The following is a 25,072-nucleotide window of genomic DNA, read 5'->3' on the forward strand; positions in this document are numbered from 1 at the left end:
TTCTTTTGTCCCCCTTATCGTGGATGAGAAGCGGGCAATGCGGCTATTTGATCCGAGGAGGGATGGCGCCCCGACAGGCGGATTATTCTTCAAGACGAGCTGCTATGCCGCGTCGGCCTCATACCGGCCCTCAACTGGGGTGAGAAGGGTCGGTGTGAGGCCCACCTTTGCTTGTTATGTTCCTTTTTCAGAGCCTTGTTTTACTTCCTTTATGTAACTCTTGTTTGATTTCTTGCAGATCGGTTTGGGCGAGATCTGTCTGAGAAGGACTTGAAGAGGCTAGGGCTTGACAAGGACGGGAAGGTTGTCCAGCGGCGTCCTACGGCTGAGTTGAAGGATCGCAGGCTAGCCCCTAACGAACTCATGGACAAACAGACGAGGGCGTTGGATCAGGAGACGGCTCAAGCACGGGTTCTTGGTGGCGTGCCGAAGAGATCAAAGAGGGCAGCGTCCAAGTCGGCGGCTGTATCAATGGCAACTCCCTCTTCGACCCCAGTGGTCGAAAAGGATTATGTGGAGGTGATCATATTACCGAGGGGAGGTGACCGTTGCTAAGGTCCCTTCTCCGAAGAAGAGGAAAGACCCACCGTCCGCTTCCACCGATTCTTCGGGGGGAGGAGCACGCTTCCACCACCCTCCAACTAAGAGGGTTCGAATCGGTACGGATTTAACTTGTGGTTCGGATTTAGCCGGCTCGTTGGACATTCCTGACGACAGGCTTTTCGACGTGTCAATGCAAGGTGACATGGATGCTCGTGTAATTTTTTTGTAGTTCCATCGTCGATACCGCCGTCCTCACCGAACGGCAAGTAGGGAAGCGACTGAGAAGGCGATTGAGAAGGCGGGTGACAAAAACGTCATCGTGGACTCCTCACCCCAGAAGGTTACTCCCACCGAGCTCGTGGCGGAGGGTGAGAAAATATACAAGAGGTTGGGGAGATGGAGCCGTCTAGCCGCCTCCCTCATCATGGAGCAAGAAAAGGCCACGGCCCAACGGGCGCCGATTGCAAAGCTCAAGCTTGATCTCTCGCTGCGAGGGGGAAGCGGGAAGGCTAAGCTGGATCTTCATCGCCGAGAGGCGTGCGGAGGAAGCCGAGAAGCCGCCGAGGGCCGAGAGGGCCAAAGTTGAGAATCTTGATGGCGCCACGGCCAAGATGATGGAGGAGCGGGACGGTATAAAGGTGCCTACGACGCTGTGGTTGCCAAGAGGGACGAGTGGGAGGATCGGTTCCGAAGCGGCGGAGGTGCTCGGGGACATGCAGCTATCCTTGCTCAAAAAGAGAAGGATATTGAAATGCTTCAAGATGATCTCCTCCCTAAAATGTGCGTCCGATTCGGGGACCGGGCCGAGGAGGCGATCAAAAGGGCTGTCCCCGACGGCTCCTTCCCGTGGGAGAAATTTGACCACTCTGGATGAGATGGCCGATGCCGCGGAAGCAGCTGGCCGCAGAGAAGGCAGAGGCGCAGCGAAGGCGGCTCGAGATAGCCGAGGCCAAGGCGGCCGATGATGCGAAAGTGAAGGAGGGTGAGGGGTCAAGTTGCTTGAAGATGCTCACCCTTCCTCAAAGCCGCCACCGAAGATGTTTGTTACTGCGATGGAGGGCAACGACAGGCATAGGGAGACGGGCGGTCGTCACCGGACTCACCCGGCGTCTCGGATAGCTTCACTGTTCGGGGCCAATTATTGAGCCTTCTCTCCTCGCCATCCTTTTGGCGCTTCAAATCCCAAGTCCGTAATCTTTTGCTTTTTTGTTTCTTCGCTTTTTGTAAAGCTTTGGTAGGTAGAGTTTAGGCTACCCTCACGGGGACGGCCGTCGTTTGTACTCTCCTTGCAACCATCTTTAATAAAGTTATCTTGTCGGCCTTTGGCTCGGCCGGGGCTTCGATCACAGTTCCTCGTTTGTCTTTTCGCGTTACTAATTGAGTGCGTTCGTTTTTACACTCGGCATGACCGAGGCAGTTTGAATGCATGTCTCAACTGTGTTCAACGTCTTTAGCGTCAGAATCGTGTGGGCATATTGACCGCTAGATTGGCGTCTCAATTGCGCTGAGTATACGTTTCTCTTTTAGCGTATCGGCCGGCGTGTTCCCCGTCGCTCTCGGCTTTGACCGAGGTAATCGGGGTTGCGGCTCCGATAGCATTCGTAACTGTGTAGGCATATTGACTGCTTAGATTGGCGTCTCAATTGCGCTGAGTATACGTTTCTTTTCAGCGTATCGGCCGGCGTGTTCCCCGTCGCTCTCGGCTTTGACCGAGGTAATCGGGGTTGCGGCTTCGATAGCATTCGTAACTGTGTAGGCATATTGACCGCTTAGATTGGCGTCTCAATTGCGCTGAGTATACGTTTCTTTTTAGCGTATCGGCCGGCGTGTTCCCCGTCGCTCTCGGCTTTGACCGAGGTAATCGGGGTTGCGGCTTCGATAGCATTCGTAACTGTGTAGGCATATTGACCGCTTAGATTGGCGTCTCAATTGCGCTGAGTATACGTTTCTTTTTAGCGTATCGGCCGGCGTGTTCCCCGTCGCTCTCGGCTTTGACCGAGGTAATCGGGGTTGCGGCTTCGATAGCATCCGTAACTGTGTAGGCATATTGATCGCTTAGATTGGCGTCTCGGTGCGGCGAGTATACGTTTCTTTTTAGCGTATCGACCGGCGTGTTCCCCGTCGCTCTCGGCTTTGACCGAGGTAATCGGGGTTGCGGCTTCGATAGCGATTCTTCCCTTTGAGTTTTCGTCTGGTGGCAAATTTTGGAGGGGACAAACACTTTGATGGAGAACCTGGGCGATTCATTTGTATGTTATGATCGTGCGTTGGGGTGTCCACAATGGGTTTGGACACCTCCGCCGCTATACAAAGTATTTTCTCAAGTTATCGGTGTTCCAATGGCTCATCAAAGGCACACCTCCCATGTCTGTCAGCCGGTATGTACCCGGCCTCATCTCCTCGACCACTTTGTAGGGACCCTCCCAGTTGGCCGTCAGTTTGCCATGAATATTTCCTTTGTTGGTGGCAGCCGACTTCCTTAGGACTAGGTCTCCTATTTTTAAGTCCCTTTTGTGGACTCTTCGGTTGTAGGCTCTCTTCATCCGGTTCTGATATACGGCCAAGTTGAGGCGTGCCGTGTCTCGGCTTTCTTCGACCAGGTCTAGGGAAGCTCTTAGGCCCTCCTCGTTTTCAACTGGGTCAAAAGTGGCCGTTCTGAATGTCGGCACCGTCGCTTCGATTGGCAAGACCGCTTCGGAGCCGTAGACTAGGTGGAAGGGGGTGTATCCCGTTGCTTCTTTCTCCGTGGTTCGAAGGGACCACAGGACGCCGGGTAGTTCATCGGCCCACCTTCCCTTAAGGTCTTCAACTGTCTTCTTTAAACCGTTGAGGATGGTTTTGTTGGCTGCCTCCGCCTGCCCGTTACTCTGCGGGTGGCAGACGGAGGAATACGCAAACTTGATGCCAAGCTCCTCTAACCAGTTCATTATCAGGTCGCTCCAAAACTCTCGGCCGTGGTCAAATACCATAACTTGGGGCAACCCGAAGCGGGTTATAACATTTTCCCAGATTACCTTTCTGACGGCTGCTGTGGTCTTCGCTGGTACTGCTACGGCTTCGACCCATTTGGTGAAGTAGTCAACGGCGACGATTAAGAACTTCCTTCCTCCGGAGGCCGTTGGGAATGGCCCTAGCATGTCCATCCCCCATTGCGCGAAGGGAAGGGGACTAAGCACCGGTTGTAGGTCTCTGGAGGGAGCGTGTATCACCGGGGCATGCATCTGACAGTTCGTGCACTTCTTGGTCTTCGTTCTGGAATCTTGAAGCATGGTGGGCCAGAAGTAGCCAGCTCGGAGAGCTTTGTGGGCTAGTGTTCTTGCCCCCATGTGATGTCCACAGATGCCTTCGTGAATTTACAAGACAATGATCGATTCTGCAAGGTTTGGTGGACCGACACACTTCAAGAGTGGTCTTATTACGGATCTTCTGTACAGTTCCCCTTCGAACACTAGGTACCTGGCGGCGATCCTTTTTATTTTGGCCGAGGGATTTCGGCCCTCCGGCAATTCACCTGTAAGCTTGTATCTCATTATCGGAGTCATCCACGTTGTCTCGGTCTCTATGTTACCCACCATGCCGACGGTCTCAGTGATGCTTTTCGCATTCCTGATATCTACCAGCACGGTTCGGCTGACATTCTTGATGGTTGAGCTGGCCAGTTTGGAGAGAGCGTCGGCCCGGTTGTTCTCGGATCTGGGAACGCACTGGATTTGGAAGGATTTCAATTTTGCTACGTCGGCTTTTACCCTCTCTAGGTATCTTACCATTCCGTCGTCCCGAGCCTCATACTCCCCTCTGATTTGGTTGGTAACCAATAGCGAGTCAGTTTTCAACACAATGTGTTCGCTCCCAGCAGCCCTAGCTAGCTCGACTCGGTTATCACCGCCTCGTATTCGGACTCATTGTTCGAGGCCGAGAAGGTGAACTTCAAGGCGTACTCAAACTCGTCCCCGTTTGGGCTGATGATAAGGATGCCGGCTCCTGAGCTATTCGTCGTGGAGGAGCCGTCGGTGTAGACCTCCCATATGCCTGGGTTTGGCTCTTCCTGATACGTGCATTCGGCCAGGACATCGCAAGCGCTTGCCCCTTTATCGAAGGCCTTGGTTTGTCTTGAATGCCGAAACCGAGAGTTCCACCGCCCATTTGATGAGCTGCCGGATTGCTCGAATTTTTCCAAAGCTTTCTCCAACGGCCGATCGGTTAGGGACCGTCACGGGGTGTGCATCGAAGTAGGGTTTTAACTTCCTTGTGGCAACGGTAACGGCGAAGGTCGCTTTTTCAATTAGCGGGTAATTTCTCTCGGCGGGCAACAGCGTATGGTCGACGAAGTAGATTGGGTGTTCTTTGTTTGTCTTCTTCCCGACGATTACTGGCGACCGTGGCCGAGGTAATCGCTATGTATAGGTATAGCGTCTCCCCATGATCGGCCTGGACAGAGTTGGGAGAGTCCGAAGGTGAGCTTTTAGTTGCTTGAAAGCCGTGCTCTGTTCCTCCCCGGTGAAGTCTTTATTTCCTTTCAACACCTTGAAGAATGGGGTGCTTTTGTCGGCTGACCGAGAGATGAGACGAGCGAGAGCCGCCATTCTCCTCGACATCATAACCTCTTTTCGATTCCTTGGTTCCGGCAGGTCAGGATTGCTCGGACTTTGTCCGGATTGGCATCTATGCCCCGGCACCGACAAGTACACCTAAGAATTTACCCGCCGGACACCGAAGTTGCATTTCATTGGGTTGAGCTTCATCTTGTATTTCCTTAGTGAACAAAATGTCTCGTGTAAATCGGCCAGATGCTCGCTGTCGGACTTGCTTTTTACAATAGCATCGTCGACGTAAGCCTCAATGTTTCGCCCTTTTTGGTTTTGGAACACTTTGTCCACCAGCCTCGTGTACGTTGCTCCGGCGTTCTTCAAACCAAACGGCATCATTTTGTACATGTATGTGCCGTTGGCGGTGATAAATGCGCATTTAGGCATGTCTTCTTCGGCCATAAACACTTGGTGATACCCGAGAAAGCGCGTCCAGGCTCAAGATGGTGTAGCCCGCCGTGGCGTCGATCAAACTATCTATTCGAGGCAAGGGATAGCAATCTTTGGGGCATGCTTTATTAAGGTTGGTGAAGTCTACACACATTCTCCATGCCCCCGATGACTTCTTCACCATTACAACATTGGCTAACCATTCAGGATAAGTACAAGGCATGATAAAACCTGCCGCTAGTAACTTATCTACTTCGGCTTTGATGGCGTCGTCCTTCTCGGCGGAGGAGTTCCTCATTCTCTGCTTGACTGGGCGAGCGGTGGAGAGTACGTTCAGCTTGTGAACAATCACCTCCCGGCTCACGCCTGGCATCTCGGCCGCTGAGTATGCGAAAACATCTTTATTCTTCCTCAGCAGATCCAGGAGGTCGGCTCTGAATTTTGGTTCTAGGTTGACACCGATGGTTACGGTGCGGCCCGGGTCAATCTCTACCTCCTCGGTCTCTGCTCCTTCGACCATGCCGATGGTCCGATCGTTTCCGGATCCGGGGTGTCTCGTATCAGGAAGGATTTTAGTTCCGAGGCGACAGCCTCTCACCCTCACTAGATACCTTATCGTCCCGTAGTCCTGGGCTTCGCACTCTCCTTTGATCTGGCTGGCCACTAAGAGTGAGTCTGTGGTCACCATGATACGCTCTGCTCCGGCGGTTTTAGCTAGCTCAACTCCGGTTATTACCGCCTCGTATTTGGATTCATTGTTTGAGGCCAATGAGGTAAGCTTTAAGGCGTGCTCAAACATGTCTCCGTTTGGGCTGATAATAACGATGTCGGCTTTCGAGCTATTCGTCGCGGAGGGGCCATTAGCGTAAACCTCCCATAAATCGGGATCCTCGTTCTTCGAGATGAGCTTCTGCGCCTCCCCCCGGTCCGAGACATATATCAGTGTCAGGGCCCTGACGGATATCACAGCGTCGATTTCGCTCAAAGTGACCCGGCCTATGAGAACGTTGTGGGCAGACGTGCCGTCGATGACTATGAATTCAGACATAACACTCTTGGCTGCACTCCCCTCGCCGAACCTCACCGCAATCGACCGACCCTGTGGGGGTACCAGGCCGTCCCTTAAAAGTCGTACAACGGGTTGGTGCAGGGGCTCAAATCTTCGATCCTCAGCCCGAGGCTGAGAAAGCATTCTCTGTACATAACGTTCGTGTAGGCGCCCGTGTCAATCAGGCACCTCTTCACCAAGTGGTTGGTTATGTCCAGGCGGACTGTAAGTGGGTCGCTATGAAGAGCGACGACTCCATCGTAGTCCCCTTGTCCGATGGTCATGTCTGGGATGCTGGGAGCGGGGGTTGCTGTGTTGGGCACAAAGTTGATGGCCGGATCGGAGTTCATCCACAGGGGCCGTTTGTGCTCATGAGCGGACCACCGCTCTCGTTGTCCCTGATGACGACATTGACTACTCCTACCCGCTCAGAGGCGGACTTGCTATTCGATCCGCCGGCATCTGGTTTTTGGCCTTTGGCAACATATTTGCCGAGGCTCCCCTTTCGGATCAGTTCTTCAATGGCATCCTTCAGGTGTCGGCAATCGTTGGTTAGGTGTCCGGTGTGGCCGTGGTACTCACAGTACTGGCTCGTGTCACCGTCACTCCTCGGCCTAGGGGGTCTTTCCCATTTCTGGCCCTCGTTCTTGCTCAAAGCGAAAACCTCGGCGGCCGATACGACTAGGGGGGTGTGGTCTTCGTGCCGTTTTTTGTAGTACGTTCCCGAGCTCCCCCCGGCATCCGCCGAGCTTCGTTTCCAGGCAGGCTTGTCTGACCGTGACCTATCGTTCCTACGGCGTCTTTCAACGGACCGTGACCCGTTGTCGCCACGGCGCCTTTCCTCCATTTGTCCTCCCGGCGCTCTTTTCCCGAGTGCTCGGCCTCGCTGGGCCTACCAGTCTTGTGATAGTCTTCTACCTTGATGGCTTGGTCGCCCAACCGCTGCGCTGGCGGCGTCCATGCTCGAGTCTCCGCACTTGATGAGCTCATTTTTAAATCTCCCCTTGGGAGGCCCTTCATCGTCTGCGAAGGTCGCGCGATTCGGGATTGATTTCCCGAATCTGCTGGACCTTTCCGTCGAATCTCTTTACATAGCTCCGCAGAGACTCGCCTCCCTCCTGTCTGATAGTCAGGAGGTCAGACGTCTCTACGGCTCTTCTCTTGTTGCAGGAGTACTGGGCTAAGAAAGCGTCCTTTAGGTCGGCGTAATAGTACACCGAGCCGTCGGGAAGCCCTTTATACCAGCTCTGAGCCATCCCATGCAAAGTTGTTGGGAAAATTCGGCACCAGACCTCATCGGGCTGCTCCCATACCGACATGTAAGACTCGAAAGCCTCAGCGTGGTCGGCTGTATCACTATCTCCCTTGTATGACAGAGGTGGCAACTTGAGCTTAGTCGGCACCGGGACTTCTAGGACATAGGCGTTGAGGGGCTGCCTAACCACGTGTCGAACGACACGCGGCGATCGGCTCCTTGCATCCCTAACCTGGCTCCTCCCCCCGTAGCGGGAGGGGCTCCTTCTTTGACTCGGACTTCTTCTCCAACTCTGCTGAGTCGGACTCCTCTGGCTCCTTCGGGGTGAGCCTCGTTCGTGTGGCGGGGACGCTGTCCTCCCACGAGTGCGGGAAGGACTTAGGTCTACCGCGCCCACTTTGGGCTCCCCCGGCGTCTTGACTGGATCAGCTTCTCCTAGTGCTCCGTTCAAATTTCTCGGAGTCACGTTTAGGGCCCTAGTCTCCTGGACAGTTTCCGCCGCTCTTGTCGGCGTGACAGTGTGAGCGGGCGATTGCGATTAGGTCGGGAGCATTTTCGGTTTCGCTACGTCAACCACCGTCCCATGATGGTGACCTGGTTGTTGGCAGCGGCGTGTCGGGTATTATTGGCATTCCGAACTCTGGTTGGATTATTCCGCCGGTGGAGGGCTGCACGACTCCAGAGTTGTTGAAAGCATCATCTTGGTAGAACGCGGTTTCGTCGGTCACGACTGCGTCTTGTTGTTTCGACATTTTCTTAGCTTTTTGGGTGGGTTTTTGTTGATTTGTTTTTTTTTTTTTTTTTTGTTTGGGAATGAATGTGACTAGCTTCTAGTGTCTTTCCCCACAGACGGCGCCAATTGTTCCGGGTGTAATTCCAGAGCAAGTATCGTTACCACCCGTGGCTTGTAGAATAATGTCTTGAGTTGAACCCTTCTTGCTTCTATCGTCCCTCTCGGCCTCTCCTGCAACAATGAACGAACTGAGGGCTTGGCTTTGTGCCAAGCGTACTCACTCCGACGCTCAAGTCAGTAAACTTAAAGGATTAAGCTGTGTTACTTGGCTAGATATGTATTGTAGAGAGATAAGGGAGATATTACCAGATGAATAGTGTATTTAGGTTCAGTTGTGGGATCCTTTCCTCAATGAAGGTTGAGGAGTATTTATAGGCTTTCACCTTTTGTCACGTAGTGGCCAAGTGGCTAGCAGGTGAAAAGACCGTTCTACCCTCGGCCGATGGACCTATGGCGGCCGGCCGACGGGTCTTGGATATGAGTACGCGGGTATGTGTCCCGGCTGGCAGGTTGTCGCGCCGAGACCCTGGCTAACAGGCCGATGGGCTGCATCGGCTAGGCTGTCTAAGTCGTTGACTTGCTGTGGATATCTTTGACCTTGCTCAGTGTGTTGACTTGGTCAGCGGTGCAGAATATGCCCCATCAAATAGCTTTGGACGTAGGTCGCGGAGTAGTGACCGAACCAGTTTTAAAAACATTGTTAGTCGTGTCTATTTCGTTTTATTTCCGCTGCACACTCTACTCACGTTTTTATCTACATAATCAACTGTTGAGTGCACTATAACTTCTGCTTGCTGAATCGTTGTTGAATACTTCTAACTCTCTAGTTCTAAGTATCGACTCCTCCTTTCATCTAAGCATTGTTTAAAGTGTTTAAGAGTTTTTAAAGAAGCTTTCATTAAGCTTAAATTTTAAATAGACACCTAATTCACCCACTCCCCCTCTTAGGTGCCCTTGTCCGTGACTCTTCAATTGGTATCACAGCCTTGTGCTCTTGATAACTGGTTAACTGCCAGTGTGTTGATCCTATAGTCATGGACGGGAAACATACTAAGTACCCTATCTTCAAAGGGGATAACTACTCCTGGTGGAAGCACCGTATGGAACACTACGTCAAAAGTACGGATTATGAGTGTTGGGTCATTATTCAAAAGGGTCCCCTTGCTATAACGGATTTCATCGACTACGATGGGAACAGTCGTAGTAAAAAGTGAGGAAAGTTATGTCGAGGCTGACTATCGTAAAGTCGAGAAAAATTCTAAAGCCATGTCCATTCTTCAATATGGCATCGGTGAACAAGATATCAATCGCATCTCGGGATGTACCTCGGCTAAAGAGATTTGGGACACATTAAATCTTGCTTATGAAGGAACGTCCCAAGTCAAGAAGCATCATATTGACCTTCTCATGCAACAATATGAGATGTTCAATATGATGAAAGATGAGTCAATCAATTGTCTTTCTTCTCGTTTTTCTAGTATTGTTAATGAATTTAAAGGTCTAGGTAGAGAGTTTGAATTCGAGGATATAGTCCGAAAGATCCTTCGTAGCCTAAGTGATAAATGGCAACCGAAGGTGACGGCTATTGAGGAGGCTAAAGATCTGTCCAAGTTGTCCCTCAATGAGCTAATGGGCTCACTCATGGCACACGAGTTAAGTCTCACAAAGCGCTCGGGTGAAAGTTTCAAAGCTAGAGGTTTCGCTCTCAAATCAACCTCAAGTGATGAGGAGGATGATGGAGATGACGAGCAAGCCATGTACTCACGTAACATGGCGGATATGATCAATAGTCACAATCCTAAGAAGTTCAACAATGCTAACAAAAAACGTTTTCAAAAGAAGAGATCTTATTCCACGGTGGTTTGTTTCAAATGTGGTAAGAAAGGTCACTCTATCAAAGATTGCCCCAAGTGGAATGAGTTCAAATCTAGAGAAAAACGAGATTTTGCAAAGAAAGATTTTAAGCATAAAGTCATGTCTGCAATATGGGGTGTATCTGATTCCGATGAGGATGAAGTCCTTGAGGAAGAATTAGATGCCAAAGTTTGTATGACAACTCGTTTTGATCTTGACGGACCCAAGTCTTCAAAGAAAGAATCCGCACTCTGTCTTATGGCACACTCCGACGACTCCAGCGATGACTCCGACACCGAGGTAATGAATCTCAAGAACAAGGTGAGAACTCTTTCTAAAAAAAAGCTTTGTTTGATGTTTGATGATGTACTTGATAAGAGTCTTGCTAAAAATTATAAACTCTACGACTTGCAAACTCAAATTGAGGAAATTGCTGAAGAAAATGTTGGTCTTAGAGAGTGTCTAGACGAGATAAAAGAAAGTAACATCATTCCATCACTCAGAAAAGAAATTAAAAAATTGAGGAAAAGAAAACCTTGTTCTCACGAATGTTGCTAGCACGTCAAAATCAACAGTTGACTCAACTGTTGTTTCTGATGTTGAAAAAGAAAACGAGTCTTTAATTATTCAAGTTGATATTTTGATTAAAGAACGAGACTCACTGCTAGCTGACCTTACCTCGTGTCGACATGATAATAAGCAACTTGAAGAAATTGCTATGTTGCTTAGTGATGAATGTAGTCATGCTAAATCCGCTTTCGACAAAGTAGGCAAACTAAATCTTGACCATCTTGCTAAAATTGAAACATTGACCAAAGAGTTGCATGATGCTAAAGAGCTTTACAGGAAATGGGAAGGTAGCCAAAACATTTTAGACTCCCTCATAAATCAGTCCCAAAAATCAAGAGAAAGTGGACTTGGTTTCCAAAGTGATTCGATGAATCGTAACTTCGTAAACTAGGAACCAAGCAAGACTGATTTTCGAAGGAGAAAATATGCAGGCCTTCCTGAGTATATTATTTGCAACTTTTGTGGTAAGACGGGTCATGATTTTAATGGTTGTCCTAACCGACTAAACGACTTAAATAAGAACATCAAGGTTGCTAAAAAGGAGTGGGTTCGCAAAGATTTGATTAACAATGCAACTCACAAAAAGGGATCCAAATTCGTTTGGATTCCTAAACTAACCTCTTGATTTCTTATAGGCATTAGTGAGAGGCAGCAGCAATTGGTACTTGGACAGTGGATGTTCACGTCATATGACGGGAAGTAGAAACCAATTTCTCTCACTAGAAGCCTACAATGGTGGCACCGTGACGTTTGGTGACAATAAGAAAGGTGAAATTATTGCAATCGGAAAGGTTGGTAAGTCATCGTCACAATGTGTCGACAAAATGTTGCTTGTCAAAGGTTTGAAGCATAATCTTCTTAGCATATCTCAATTATGTGATAATGATAATATTTTTGAATTTTGTGCTAGTGAATGTCGTGTCTTAGATGGTAATACAAGGGAAGTTGTTTGTTTAGGTATTTTTACCCAAGTCGATTAATTAGGGTCAATGTAGTCTTTATTCGTTGGTCGATTGTATGTTTGTACGTATGTCGATAAGTGAATAGAAAAACAAAGTGCGTAATGTAAATTAACACGCGAGATTTGGTGACGCGGAAAACTCGATGTGGGAACAACCGCGGGAGGGACGGTACCCTGCCAAGTATTGCACTATATGAATAGGAGGATGATTACAATAGTAACGTAATGCTAATCTCGCTGGCGCTAGATGTCAGGCCTGCAAGATCTCAGGTGAACGTATAATTGAGGATAATATGCCGTGGTATTTGATGTGAATGCGTAAGTGCGGATGTCTTGAATGAATGCCTTCTTGATTTGCTCCCTTGGCTATTTATAGGGTAAGAACCCTAGATATGTCCTACCTCAAATATGGAAAGGGAATATAATTTCCGTAAGGACTCTTTCCAAACTCAGACTCCCTTCCCAATTCTCCCTGATCTCCCTAACTTCTCCCTAACTTTTCCCCAAAACCTCTTTCCTAAACTCGGGCGCCTTCTATGATGGGCTCTTGACCTTGATTGAGCCCGTTCCTCCTTTCTCCATCCGCGGGCTTCCTTCCCCCTTACCACTTTTTCCATAACTTTTATTTTATTGAGTGGGCCTTCTTTATTGTGCTATTTTTAGCCCAAACATTGTTCTTGAAGAAAAACGTGTTAAAGATGTTTACTTGACTAATCTTTTTGCATTGTCTAGTCGTACCATATCTTGTATGAGTGCTTTGAAAAAGAACGACCCATGGCTTTGGCATAAGAGATTAGGTCACGTAAATGCTAGAACATTGAACACCCTTAAGCGACTTGACTTAGTCGATGGCATTCCTAATATGAAATTTGACTTTAATAGTTTGTGTGATGATTGTGCTAAGGGGAAGCAAGTAAGAAGCTCCTTTAAATCCAAAAAGTTCGTTAGTACATCTAAACCTCTTGAGTTACTTCATATTGATCTATGTGGTCCAATGCGTGTTAGAAGTAAAAGAGGTAGTCATTTCTTATGTGTGATTGTTGACGATTTTTCACGATTTGTTTGGCTTCTCTACTTGAGTTCTAAAGATGAAGTATTTGATGAATTTTTAATTTGGTTGAAAAAGGTCCAAAACAAGTTTGATAAAAAGCTCATATCTTTGAGATCCGACCATGGAACCGAATTTGAAAATTCCTCATTTATTACTTATTGTGATGAGCACGGTAATAGCCATAACTTTTCCGCGCGTGCTACACCCCAACAAAACGGGGTTGTTGAGCGTATGAACCGCACACTTGAAAACATGGCTAGGACAATGCTCATTAGTAGTAAGTTGCCAAAGAATTTTTGGGCCGAAGCCGTCAACACATCATGTCACATTTATAACCGTGTTATGATCCAAAAAATGCTTAACAAAACACCCTACGAGTTGCTTAAAGGAAGAAAGCCTAATTTATCCTATTTGAAATGCTTTGGAAGCAAATGTTTTGTTCACAACAATAGAAAGGATAATTTGGGTAAATTTGATGCTCGTAGTGATGAGGCCGTATTTGTCGGTTATTCGGATCGTAGCAAGGCTTATAAAGTGTATAATAAACGAACCATAAAAATGGAAGAAAGTGTGCATGTCATATTTGATGAGTCTAGTCTTTTTCATTCTAATACACAGGAAGAGGATGATGAAGATGATGAGGACTATGAGCTTGGAATGATCCGACATGACATGGATGATGTACACGAGGAGAACGAACAAGAGGAGCAGAATCAACAGTCGGATCAACTGTTGATTGAAGGAACTGGCCAAGAGACAGGGGGAACAAAACCACTTGAACCACAAAATGAGGCTACGACATCCAGGGGGAATGAGGGTACACTTGAACAAAATGAACAAACAGAAATAAACCCTCAAACACAAAATGAACCAGAACCAACAGTTGAGCGAACTGTTGAGTGAGAACCCCAAGAAGCCTCACCATCCTTAATCGTACCAAAGAAGTGGAAACACCAAAAATCTCACCCCCTTTCTAACTTGACCAGTGACTTGAATTTGGGAAGGAAAACAAGATCATCCCTCAATGATTTCTTTGCATCTCATGCGTTCCTCTCACAAATTGAACCGACAAACATCACAATGGCACTTGAAGATCCGAGTTGGGTGATGGAAATGCAAGAGGAACTTAATCAATTCAAAAGGAATGAGGTATGGCATCTTGTCCCTAGACCTACTGGTTGTACCGTGATTGGTACCAAATGGGTCTTTCGCAATAAGCTAGATGATTCGGGCAATATCGTAAGGAATAAAGCTAGACTAATGGTGCAAGGATTTAAACAATAAGAAGACATTGATTATAATGAAACCTTCGCACTAGTAGCTAGGCTTGAAGCCATACGTATGCTCATAGCTTTTGCAACTCACAAAGGCATCAAACTGTTTCAAATGGATGTCAAAACGGCTTTTATAAATGGTTATTTAGAAGAAGAGGTCTTTGTGGAGCAACCACCGGGTTTTATGAACAATGAATTTCCAAACCATGTTTTTAAATTGGACAAGGCGCTTTATGGTTTAAAACAGGCTCCAAGAGCTTGGTATGATCGCTTGTCAAAATTTTTTTTGGAAAATGGTTTTGTACGTGGATCGGTTGATAAGACATTGTTCATAAAGTCACAGTGTGGTGAACAGTTGATTGTACAGATTTATGTCGATGACATAATATTTGGTGCAACGAATGAACTCCTTTACTTGTACTTTTCGGAACTAATGAAATCTGAGTTTGAGATGAGTATGATGGGAGAACTAGGTTTCTTCCTTGGGCTTCAAATCAAGCAAACTCAAGATGGTGTGATGATTCATCAACAAAAGTACATAAAGGAGATGCTATGTAAGTTCGGTATGACTAATTCTAAACCTTTCTCTACACCTATGGTTTCGTCCACAAAGCTTGACAAAGATGAGAATGGTAAGAAAGTTGATGAAACGACGTATCGAGGTATGATCGGTTCATTACTTTATTTGACCGCTAGTCGACCGGATATTTTATATAGTGTATGTCTATGTGCTCGTTTCCAAGCTAGTCCTAGAGAATCGCATTTCATTGCCGTTAAACGTATTCTTAGGTATTTAGTTGGAACGTCTAATTTGTATCTTTGGTATCCCTCACATTGTCCTTTTGAGTTTTTAGGATACTCGGATGCAGATTATGCCGGAAGCTTTGTTGATCGAAAGAGTACATCCGGGATGGCTACTTTCTTAGGTCCGTGTTTGATCTCATGGGCGTCTAAGAAGCAAAACACCGTTGCTCTTTCCACCGCTGAAAGCGAGTACGTAAGTGCCGCATTGTGTTGCGCGCAAGTTCTTTGGGTTCGACAACAACTAAGGGATTATGGTATTATCTTTGATTCAACTCCAATTTTATGTGATAATACTAGTGCCATTAACATTTCAAAGAACCCTATACAACACTCAAGGACTAAGCATATTGACATAAGACATCATTTTTTACGTGATCATGTGGAAAAAGGTCAAATTCGTCTTAAATTTTGTAGAACGGAAGATCAAATAGCCGACATTTTTACAAAACCGCTTGAAAGAGAACAATTCGTAAAACTTCGGTTGGAAATTGGTTTGTTGGATTCCGCGTAAAATTTTATGACGACTTGCCATCGATGATTGACTAGAGTAGATGTTGCACTTATTTTTATAAGTGATTATGTGTTAGTATTACTCAATGAATTAGATAATTAAGTTGCATGTAAATCCAATGGGTAAAGTAATTGTTCACATGGAGCCACTCAACCATCATCTAACCATCAAATCTCCTTTCCCCATTACCCATGTCCTAGCCGCCTAAACCCCACCTAACCGGCTACACCCACCTTCCTCTCAACCAATCAAATAAAAAAGCCTAAAATACTATTCACCTCATTTACTACATGTACAATTTTTCAACTCTTAAATCATGACCTCCTTACTCACTTTCAAAATATTCAAAAAATTACACCTTCCCCAAATATTCTCCAAAACCGTAAAAAGCATCCCTCTACCAACTGTCACTTTTACTTTCACTATAAGAATCATGCCTCCAAAATCAGCTAAGAAAATCTTGAATGCAATCCGAGACTCCTACAAACCGAAAGTACCAACGGTTGAACCACAAATCGAAAGTCTTGGATCAAAAACTGCCCAAAATCAAAAACCACCAAATAAACCTAGAGTCTTTGTGCCAAAAGCCCCAATGACAAGAAAGAAATCAGTTGCTAATCGTCCTAAAACAGCTGCCGAGGCTAGGAGATTCTCAAGTCGGGTGTTCAATCAAAAATTCGATTTGAATATGCCGCATGCAACCGAAACTGAGGGTGAAGAAGGAAGCTCAAAGGTTGTTGGTGAGGTTGATGATGATGGAAATCCAATCATTCAAGAAGTTGAGGAAGTTGATGTTGGTGTTGGTAAGGAAAGTGAAAAAGATGAGGAGATTGTTGATGAGGATGCCAAGAAGGAAGGAGAGAAAAACAGTGAGGAAAAGAAAAATGAAAGTGAAGAAGAGAATTAGGAAAACATTGAAAAAGAAAAAGAAAAGAGTGTTGAAAAATCAATTGAGAAAAGTGAGGAAAAAGAAAAGAGTGTTGAGAAAAGTGTGGAGGAATCGGTCGAGAAGAGTAATGGGAAATCGAAATCGAAATCAAAATCGAAATCGAAGGGAAGTGTTGGTAGTGATGAAATGTTGAAGGATATGGTTGGAAATAAAAGGAGAAAAAGGAAAGGCAAAACCGTGAGTGAGGCAACGGTTGTGGAAACGGAAATTGACACGGAGAAATTGAATGCCGTCTTCAATGATGACGAGTTATTCAAGGAGGAAACCGTTCCCAACCCGAAAGGCAAAGCAAGGAGAGTGTTCACTCGGGTTATCTCAAGGAAAAGGAAAGTGGAGGAAATGGCAAAGGAAGTCGATGAATCGAATAATGCTATGATTGCTATTGAGCAACCTCTTGATGAGAACAAGTCCAAGGCACTCGAGATTCTTCATGGGTATCGATTTCCAAAGGAAATCTTTGATTGTTGCAAGCTTGTCATCCAAGGAAACTTTAAATCGGTCCGTCGTTATGAACTCGAATGGTATGATTCGTCCCCCGCTTTTAAATTATTTAAAGATGCAATTCATGCACAAAAGTGGGAGAGTCTTCTTAATCTCTGTAACCGAGTTTATTTAGCGGAGATTGTTCAATTTTATACTACGGTCAAAGTCGATGTCCAATCGGGTAGTCTTACCGCCGTTATCAATAACAAACCCTTGTGTCTCAATGTTGAAATTGTCGGGAAATTGCTCGGTATTCCTACAACCGGGTTGTCCTCATTTCCTAAGGGTGGTTGGCCGACTATTGATGGTATAAGTTCCTTGACCGTAACAAAGTTTCTAAGTCCCAAAGCTACGTCCCCTATCACACTCAAACCGAGAGAAATCAAAATTAACCACCGGTTCTTTTTCAATTTCATTTTTAGAACCTTGATTCCATGTAATGAGAGCCGTGGTGTGTGTGGTGTGCTAGACATGTGGTTGATTTATTATCTTGCTAAACACCTACAAATTAACCCGCTTTGATGTTCTTTCACATTGATCATCTTGCTAAGATTGTTGAGAAGCGTAAGGTTGATAGTTCCATCGTGTTAGTATATGGGATGTGGTTATCGGTCATTTTCGAGAAAATGGATATTGTGGACTCGACTAGTTTCGGTGTGGATCATATGTGTGACACTATGACCTCGAGAGTTTTATCATAAATGTACTTGAAAATTGATGGTGATAAACTTGCTCGTATTTAGTCGGGTATGAAGGCTACAAATGTCGCCTCCTCCTCTATGCAATCGTCTTCTATGACACGTCTCACTAAGGATGTCAAAGCTTTGTTGGATCTCCAACATGCTCAAATGAGTGAGATTGCGGGTCTTCGTTTGGAAGTGTCGGGTTTGCATAAGGAACTCAAGGAGGTTAAGGGTCAAAATGAAGAGCTTATGGAGATGGTTCACGGGTTGGTTGGAGAAGATGAAACCGAAGAAGCCGATGATTGATCTCTTACTCTTAGCCGTGCCTAGCCTAAACCGTATGCCGAACCAAGCCTTTTGCCATAACCATGCCTAATGCCTAATCAAAACAAAAGCCTTTCTAATCCCTTTTTACCTTGGCTTTATGTTTATGATATAATTTACTAATATTGGTTATGTTGTTAGTTGTTGAACAATTTGTTTTGTATAACTCTAATCCTTATTTAGACTTGTGTTCTTCCTACTTGATGATGTCAAGAGGGGGAAGTTGTTTAAAATTGCAGGTGGTGATTCAATGACTCTTAGGCTTGCGTTCACCGTATCTATGTTAACTTGGCGATTAACTGTTCTACCTAGGCTAACGAATAATTTGACTAATTTTCAATGACCATGTATTTATGCATCTTATTTTGATCATGTTTTGACTTGTTAACCTTGACCATGGATTAAGGGGGAATTGCACATTGAATTTTATTTGTCTTGCCATCATCAAAGGGGGAAATTGAAGAAACCCAATTTGATTAAGCTAGTGTTGATGATGCCTTAAGACAAATTAATCTCATTATTATTTAATTGTGTGCCTCTTAAGTTTAACCATGTAGCATGAAGCTCCAATTGTCAATTCAAGGTTATCAAGAATGTCATCATGAAGATCAAAGAGGAAGATTGTCATTAGTGCTAATGTCATGTGTTGTAAGGTGATCGTTTAACACGAATTTACTTTTAGGTGCAAAAACAACAGTTGAGTCAACAGTTAACTAAGGCTCGTCTTTGAAAGAAATATTTCGAAAATATTTGAATCTTTGTTAAAGTACTTTCAACTTTCACAAATGTTTTCTGGAAATACTTTGAACTCTTTTAAAGAATATAGAGCTTTCAATGACTTGCTAAGGAGTTTACTTGCACAATAAGACACTTACTATAAATGGGTTGTTTGATTTTACATTTATGGAAATGTTTATGGTTCCCATAAACACAACCATTTATGCTTGTTTCTTGTTGAAAAACCCAACCTATTTTTGTGTGTGTGCACAATCTGATTTCTTGCAATCTTAGGCACCGATTTCTTGAGGAAGAATACTCGGTTGCTTGTAGAGGAATTCGGATGGCTTGTGCATGTTGCCCAAGCAAACTACTTACATTATTTTAATCACTTATGCTTATGAGTGTAAGATATTTTAATGTGAAGTATACTACTTGAACATTATAAATAGCTTGCTTAATTCATTTTTACAAGTGTGCAACAAACGAGTTTTAAACTGAAAAAGACTTAAGCTTTCAATCGAGTAAATTAACTTTGCAAAACCGTTTATCATTTCAAAATCTTTGAATCTTTTGCAAGTTTGTTTATTTATCTTTTGAGTCTTTTACTTAAGTTTGTTGTTGCACCTAGTCGTTTTAGTCGTGTTCAAGGATCTCGTGTTTTGTACTTAAACTTTATCTCCTCCGTTCAATTGAGTGAACAACATTGAGATATATAAGTGGTCTTGTAACAAACGGGTAGAACCAAAGTCTTAGGATAGAGTTATCCTTAAGCATGAAGTCTTCGAAGCGGAGTAGCTTTTGAGCATGAAGTCTTTCGACGGAGTAGCCCAAAGCAAAAGTCTTATTGCGGAGTAGCTTTAAGCAAGGAGTCTTTCGGCGGAGCAGCCCAAAGCAAAAGTCTTGGAAGCGGAGTAGCTTTTAAGCATTAGCAACCGGAGTAGGTTGGGGAGTTGTTTTATTATTCGGGGTGGTCTTAGTTTGTATGAGTTTACTTCTGAGACGTTTAATAAAATAGCGCTGGACGTAGGTCGCGGAGTAGTGACCGAACCAGTTTTAAAAATATCGTTAGTCGTGTCTATTTCGTTTTATTTCATTTGCACACTCTACTCACGTTTTTATCTGAGAATCAATCGTTGAGTGCGTCAGAACTTCTTTGAATGAATCGTTGTTGAATACTTCTAACTCTCTAGTTCTAAGTATCGACTCCTCCTTTCATCTAAGCATTGTTTAAAGTGTTTAAAAGTTTTTAAAGAAGCTTTCATTAAGCTTAAATTTTAAATAGACACCTAATTCACCCCTTTCCCCTCTTAGGTGCCCTTGTCCGTGACTCTTCACGAATCTTTAAAAAAAATTGTTCATTATTTACCAAAGATGGAAGATTTTTTCTTTCTAAAATCATGTAAAGATCGTCATAAAAACATACAGAGTAAGTGGAAAAAATAGTATTATTATATCAACCATATTACTATACTTCATACAAGTATATTATTATAAGACAATCAAGTTTACATTAAAAAAACCGAAATATCCCTTAGAAAAATAAACGAATGAGTAAAAAGTACATGACAAATTGAGCGGTAGGATATGAACTTCCTATCACCTATATATAAGTGTGGATCAGATTGAACTGTGATTGGGATAGAGGATTTATTTGTACTAATACAACAACATTCTTAAACTCCTCGTATATATTATCGTATACCTATAACCATATAGATGCATCTTCTTTAAGTATCTATACTAAAACTATTTTACATTTATTTATGTACACACAATTTCAGTAATATTTTGTGACATAATTAGCAATTAGGGTTTGTGTATGTAAGCTGTATGAACTCATGTTTTGGGCAAAAATTCCAATCACGGCTCCATCATTTCAGCCACCTCATTATTTCCTATATATCGAGCCAACTTAAGGGGAGTACGATTAGTTTGATCTTCCATCTTGAGAAGTTTCGTACGCTCTGGAAGTCTCAATAAGTATGAGACCACATCTTTGAGCTTGTTGTTAGGCTCTTTCGCGGCGAGGTGAAGTATGGTTAGCCCATTTTCATTGGGTTTGGTAAAGTAGTTAGGGCAACGAGTGTGGAACATCTTTAGGATATCAACATGGCCTCCTATGCATGCCTTATGAATCGGGTATGAGTAATCCTTGTGTGCTAGATCGGGATATTTACTCAAGAAGAGACCGATTATATCTGTAAGACCGTTGTGTGCTGCACAAGAAAGAGGAGACAATTCTTCGTTGTTGCCCTTGTTGGTTGGTTTGATCAGCTTTGGTCGATGTTTCATGATGACTTGTACCATTTCTGTGTTAATAATCAAACAATAAATGTAACTTTGATTAGATTTATCTCAAAATAAAAGGTACAGTACTAATGACAAGAATGTAACAACTGGTAACGAAGTAATAAGTAGATTATATATCTGATCTATTACCACCAGTAATGGTTAATTTTCAGTTAAATTTAAGACCTAGTCTCGATATTTTGAGGCCCTAAGATAGCAGTTCATAGACTATACATCTGAGGTAGTACCTCTTATTGTTTATTTTCTGAGTTTTATTTTAAAGTTTTTGAGTTCTGCTTTAGTATAAAGTTTTTGAGCACATTTACTAAAACATTACACTAAAAAAATATAATATTGCTCAAAAACTATATTTATAAATGATAATATGCTCAGAAAAAATGTGTATATGTTCAAAAACTACAAGGTCTGAGGTACTACCTCAGATGCGTAATCCTTTTTCTCCTAAGATAGCAATTATATTAAAATGTACGGAGTATTATTGATGAGAGCTTTGTTGCGTCTGTGATCTTTCTCACCAATTTAAGATTGACCAAATTACATGGCAACAACATTATTATTAATTGGGTATGTAAAAATGTTCTTACTAATGGAAAGGTATAACTCGTACAATATAATAGGGTCGGAGGTACCATGTTCCCTACTTGTCCAAAATTCGGAAAGATATTGAAATTTTGACCCATAATAACAAGAAATATATCTAAAATTGCATTAATCGACTGACTGCGCGCTAATTCACAATATAGTTCAAATGTTATCGAATTAATTTGGGTTAAACAAGTCGAATTACCTTGATTTTTGGCAGTGATGGCAGGAAGAAGAATTGATTTGCCTTTCCCTATATTTTTTGTAGCCTCTTTATCATTAGCCAAGTTGGCCAACATGAAGTCAACCAAGTCCTTGTGATCATTGACCACACCCAAGTAAAGAGGAGACTTTTCAAATTGGTTTAAGGCATATGAGCCTTGTGGAAACTCCTTAATCAAGTACATGGCTATCTTTTTGTGCCCTTTTTCAAGGGCTAGGTGCAATGGTATGTTCCCTTGGTCATCCTTGCACCAAAGTAGCTCCCTCGTCCTATTAACCATATTTGTAACGCAATTGTCATCTCCATTACATGTCGCGATATGAATATCACCCGCGTTATTATTATTATTATTAGTAGTAGTATATGTGTGACTACTGGCTCTGTCACTAGGGTATTGCCTTTGAGAGATACTCATTTGTATATCGATAGGAATAGCAAAAACCCTGATGTTGCTCATCATCATCCTAGGAATCAAGGTGTACCCTCTAGTCGTAGAAACCTCCAACGATGGATCGTGGCATCGGAGAAGGAGGGGTGGTAATGGAAGACCTAAGAATTTCATGGTGTTATATTTTAGGAATTTGTTATTTTTTTCACTCAATGTCATAATGCGTTTATCCAACATATTTATTTTTTGTTATTTCAGTTTTGAGAATAATGAAACTTATTTGTGGATATATCTAGTATTTATAATAGGTCAATGCAGGAAATGTGATGGAAATGTAATTGAAATTGCATGGAAGTTGTTAGCTAATTAATACTGCTTGTATACAACTATTAATTTCCTATCAAATTATGTAATATTTTTGTAATTGATTTTTCTAAATGACTTGGACTACTTGACTCAACTACTACACCTTCCCACCCCTTTTTCTTGTACGTTAAGACTTTAAGAGTTACTACTTCTCATCAATAATTATGGTCAATGTAAGATGTTACTCCGTATGCTATAATATTAGACTTTTATGTCTTGGTTCTAAGATCGTGATGTATTATAGACCGTTAAATCAGATTAATATCATTTCGGTTGATCATAAAATCAAAACTACGTTTGTTAACTTTGACTAATATTTTTTTCCTAATACTCGTATATGATAACTATATTTGTTTTTGAATGATAATATGAAAGATAGTACAATGTAATAGCTTATAGCTATGTTGGTTTTGGGTAAATGTTAGTAATAAATTTGAGAAGAAAAATCAAAGGAGATTTAAAAATGATTTAAAGTAAATAAGCAATTTGATGGTTTGGTGCTCTCGTGTCTAAATCAACCCGGTTAGTTACGGATTATTACTATAAAAATAACTTGAAATATATTTCTAAAAAGTTTAAGTATGTACCTAAGCCTTAAAAAAATGGATAAAATAGTTTAAAAAAAAAAATTAAGACTAATTTATTACTCGTAAATATGATGCCTTCGTTAATTACTTTCTACAAGCTTCTCATGCCTCATATTCTAGTGAAAAAAACTTAACATATCTACCAAGTACATAAACTTCAAATTAAACTTAGGTTACCCGCGAGGACGACGCAGTATTTGATCACTTTATATTACAAAGTACATCATATATCCATATCCATATACGGGAGTATATTTTTTTTCTCATGTCCAATATTGGATACTCCAATAATTTCAAAATTTGTACTCAGCAGTCAGTAATATGTCTTTGATATGGCCAGATATTAGGGAGTAACGAATTAACGGGAGCAATCGGAGCATGCATTAGGCTAGGAAATGTGCCAATAATTACAATGTTGTTTCCCGGAGATACACAAGTAATTACAATTTTGTTTTCCGGTAATAGGCAAGTAATTACAATGTTTCCCGGAGATTACAATGTTTGCCGGAGATATGCAAGTAATTACATGTTTCTCGGAAATAGGCAAGTAAGTAGTACTCCCTCCGTCCCGGTCATTTTTTGTCCTTTGGTTTTGGCACAAAGACCAATGAAAGGGGGAAGAGGCCAATTACTAAATGACAAGTGGAATAAATTGAGTGTAAATGATCAAATTACTCATCAAGTTCATTCTTAAAATAGAAAGGACAACAATTGACTGAGACACCCCAAAATGAAAAAGGACAACAAATGACCGGAACAGAGGGAGTACAATATTTCCCAGAAATAGGCAAGTAATTACAATGTTGTTTCTCGGAAATAGGCAAGTACAATATTTCCCAGAGATATGCTAGTAATTACAATCTCGTTTTCCGGTGATGGTAACAAACTACTAGCTACGGAGTATAAGAGTTGGAGTATATGTTTTGGCTCTCCACACGTTTCGTACTCGGTGTTGCATTCCTTTTGTTGGTCCCACACTCCCAGATTCGTTCCTCACTGCTTGGTAAATACGAACTACTCTTCAAAATATTCAACAAACATCAATAAGGTGGTTTCTTGGAAAAGTTAACTAGTGTCTTTTCAATATAAACGGGTCAAATAATACATCATTTGTCACTTGTATAAATAAGACAAGTATTTTATTCGACTTAAAGACAGATACTTCCATCTTAAATGAAAATGTGTAAAAGTGATAGAACCTTGCTAACGTTTGAATGGGAAGTAATATTATTGATGATGAAAGAATTGTGTGTAAAATACAATTACTGTTAGGCTATATATACAAGAGATCTTGCACTATACAAAAGATCTTGCACTACTTATTTACGGCAAAGAATTATATGGCAAATAATATGGGTGATCTAATTCCTCTTTTGGTGAAAGTGAACGTTGGAAGAGCAACGTCTTTCTTGAGCATTCTGGCCGTTGATTCTGCTAACACCCCCCCTCAAGTTGGCGCGTGTAGAGACGATACGTCCAACTTGGAAAGGAGCTCTTCAAAGGAGGCACGTCCAAGTGCCTTCGTAAAGATATCTGCGATTTGAGTGCGGGTGTGGACATAGCTTGGAATTATCGTGCCTTTCAAAATTTCATCCCGAACGAAGTGACAGTCTATTTCGATATGTTTGGTTCGTTCATGAAAGACGGGATTTTTCGTGATGTGGAGCGTTGATTGATTGTCGCACAATAATTTGATGGGTTGTTTGTGTTGAATGCCAAGGAAACCGAGCAACCCTTTAAGCCACTTGAGCTCACATGTAGTGAAAACCATAGCGCGATATTCAGCTTCGGTTGACGATAGAGCAACCGTAGGTTGT

The 25,072-nt window shown here is 43.2% G+C and overlaps 2 protein-coding genes across 2 annotated transcripts; one reads left to right on the forward strand and one right to left on the reverse strand.

The window, feature by feature from the left end:
• Window positions 1-10,046: 10,046 nt before the first annotated feature.
• Window positions 10,047-13,954, forward strand: LOC141641776 (uncharacterized). Its single transcript, XM_074450425.1, has 4 exons — window positions 10,047-10,950; window positions 11,045-11,326; window positions 12,684-13,016; window positions 13,674-13,954. The coding sequence occupies exons 1-4, from the start codon at window positions 10,047-10,049 to the stop codon at window positions 13,952-13,954; spliced, it is 1,800 nt and encodes a 599-aa protein (XP_074306526.1).
• Window positions 13,955-20,445: 6,491 nt separating this feature from the next.
• LOC141631604 (uncharacterized) lies at window positions 20,446-22,572 on the reverse strand. Its single transcript, XM_074444254.1, has 2 exons — window positions 21,897-22,572; window positions 20,446-21,108 (listed from the first exon to the last, which is right to left on the reverse strand). The coding sequence occupies exons 1-2, from the start codon at window positions 22,537-22,539 to the stop codon at window positions 20,660-20,662; spliced, it is 1,092 nt and encodes a 363-aa protein (XP_074300355.1). The 5' UTR covers window positions 22,540-22,572; the 3' UTR covers window positions 20,446-20,659.
• Between the last annotated feature and the right edge of the window lie 2,500 nt (window positions 22,573-25,072).

The sequence above is a fragment of the Silene latifolia genome, chromosome 2 (genome assembly GCF_048544455.1).
Source record: "Silene latifolia isolate original U9 population chromosome 2, ASM4854445v1, whole genome shotgun sequence".
NCBI lineage: Eukaryota > Viridiplantae > Streptophyta > Magnoliopsida > Caryophyllales > Caryophyllaceae > Silene > Silene latifolia.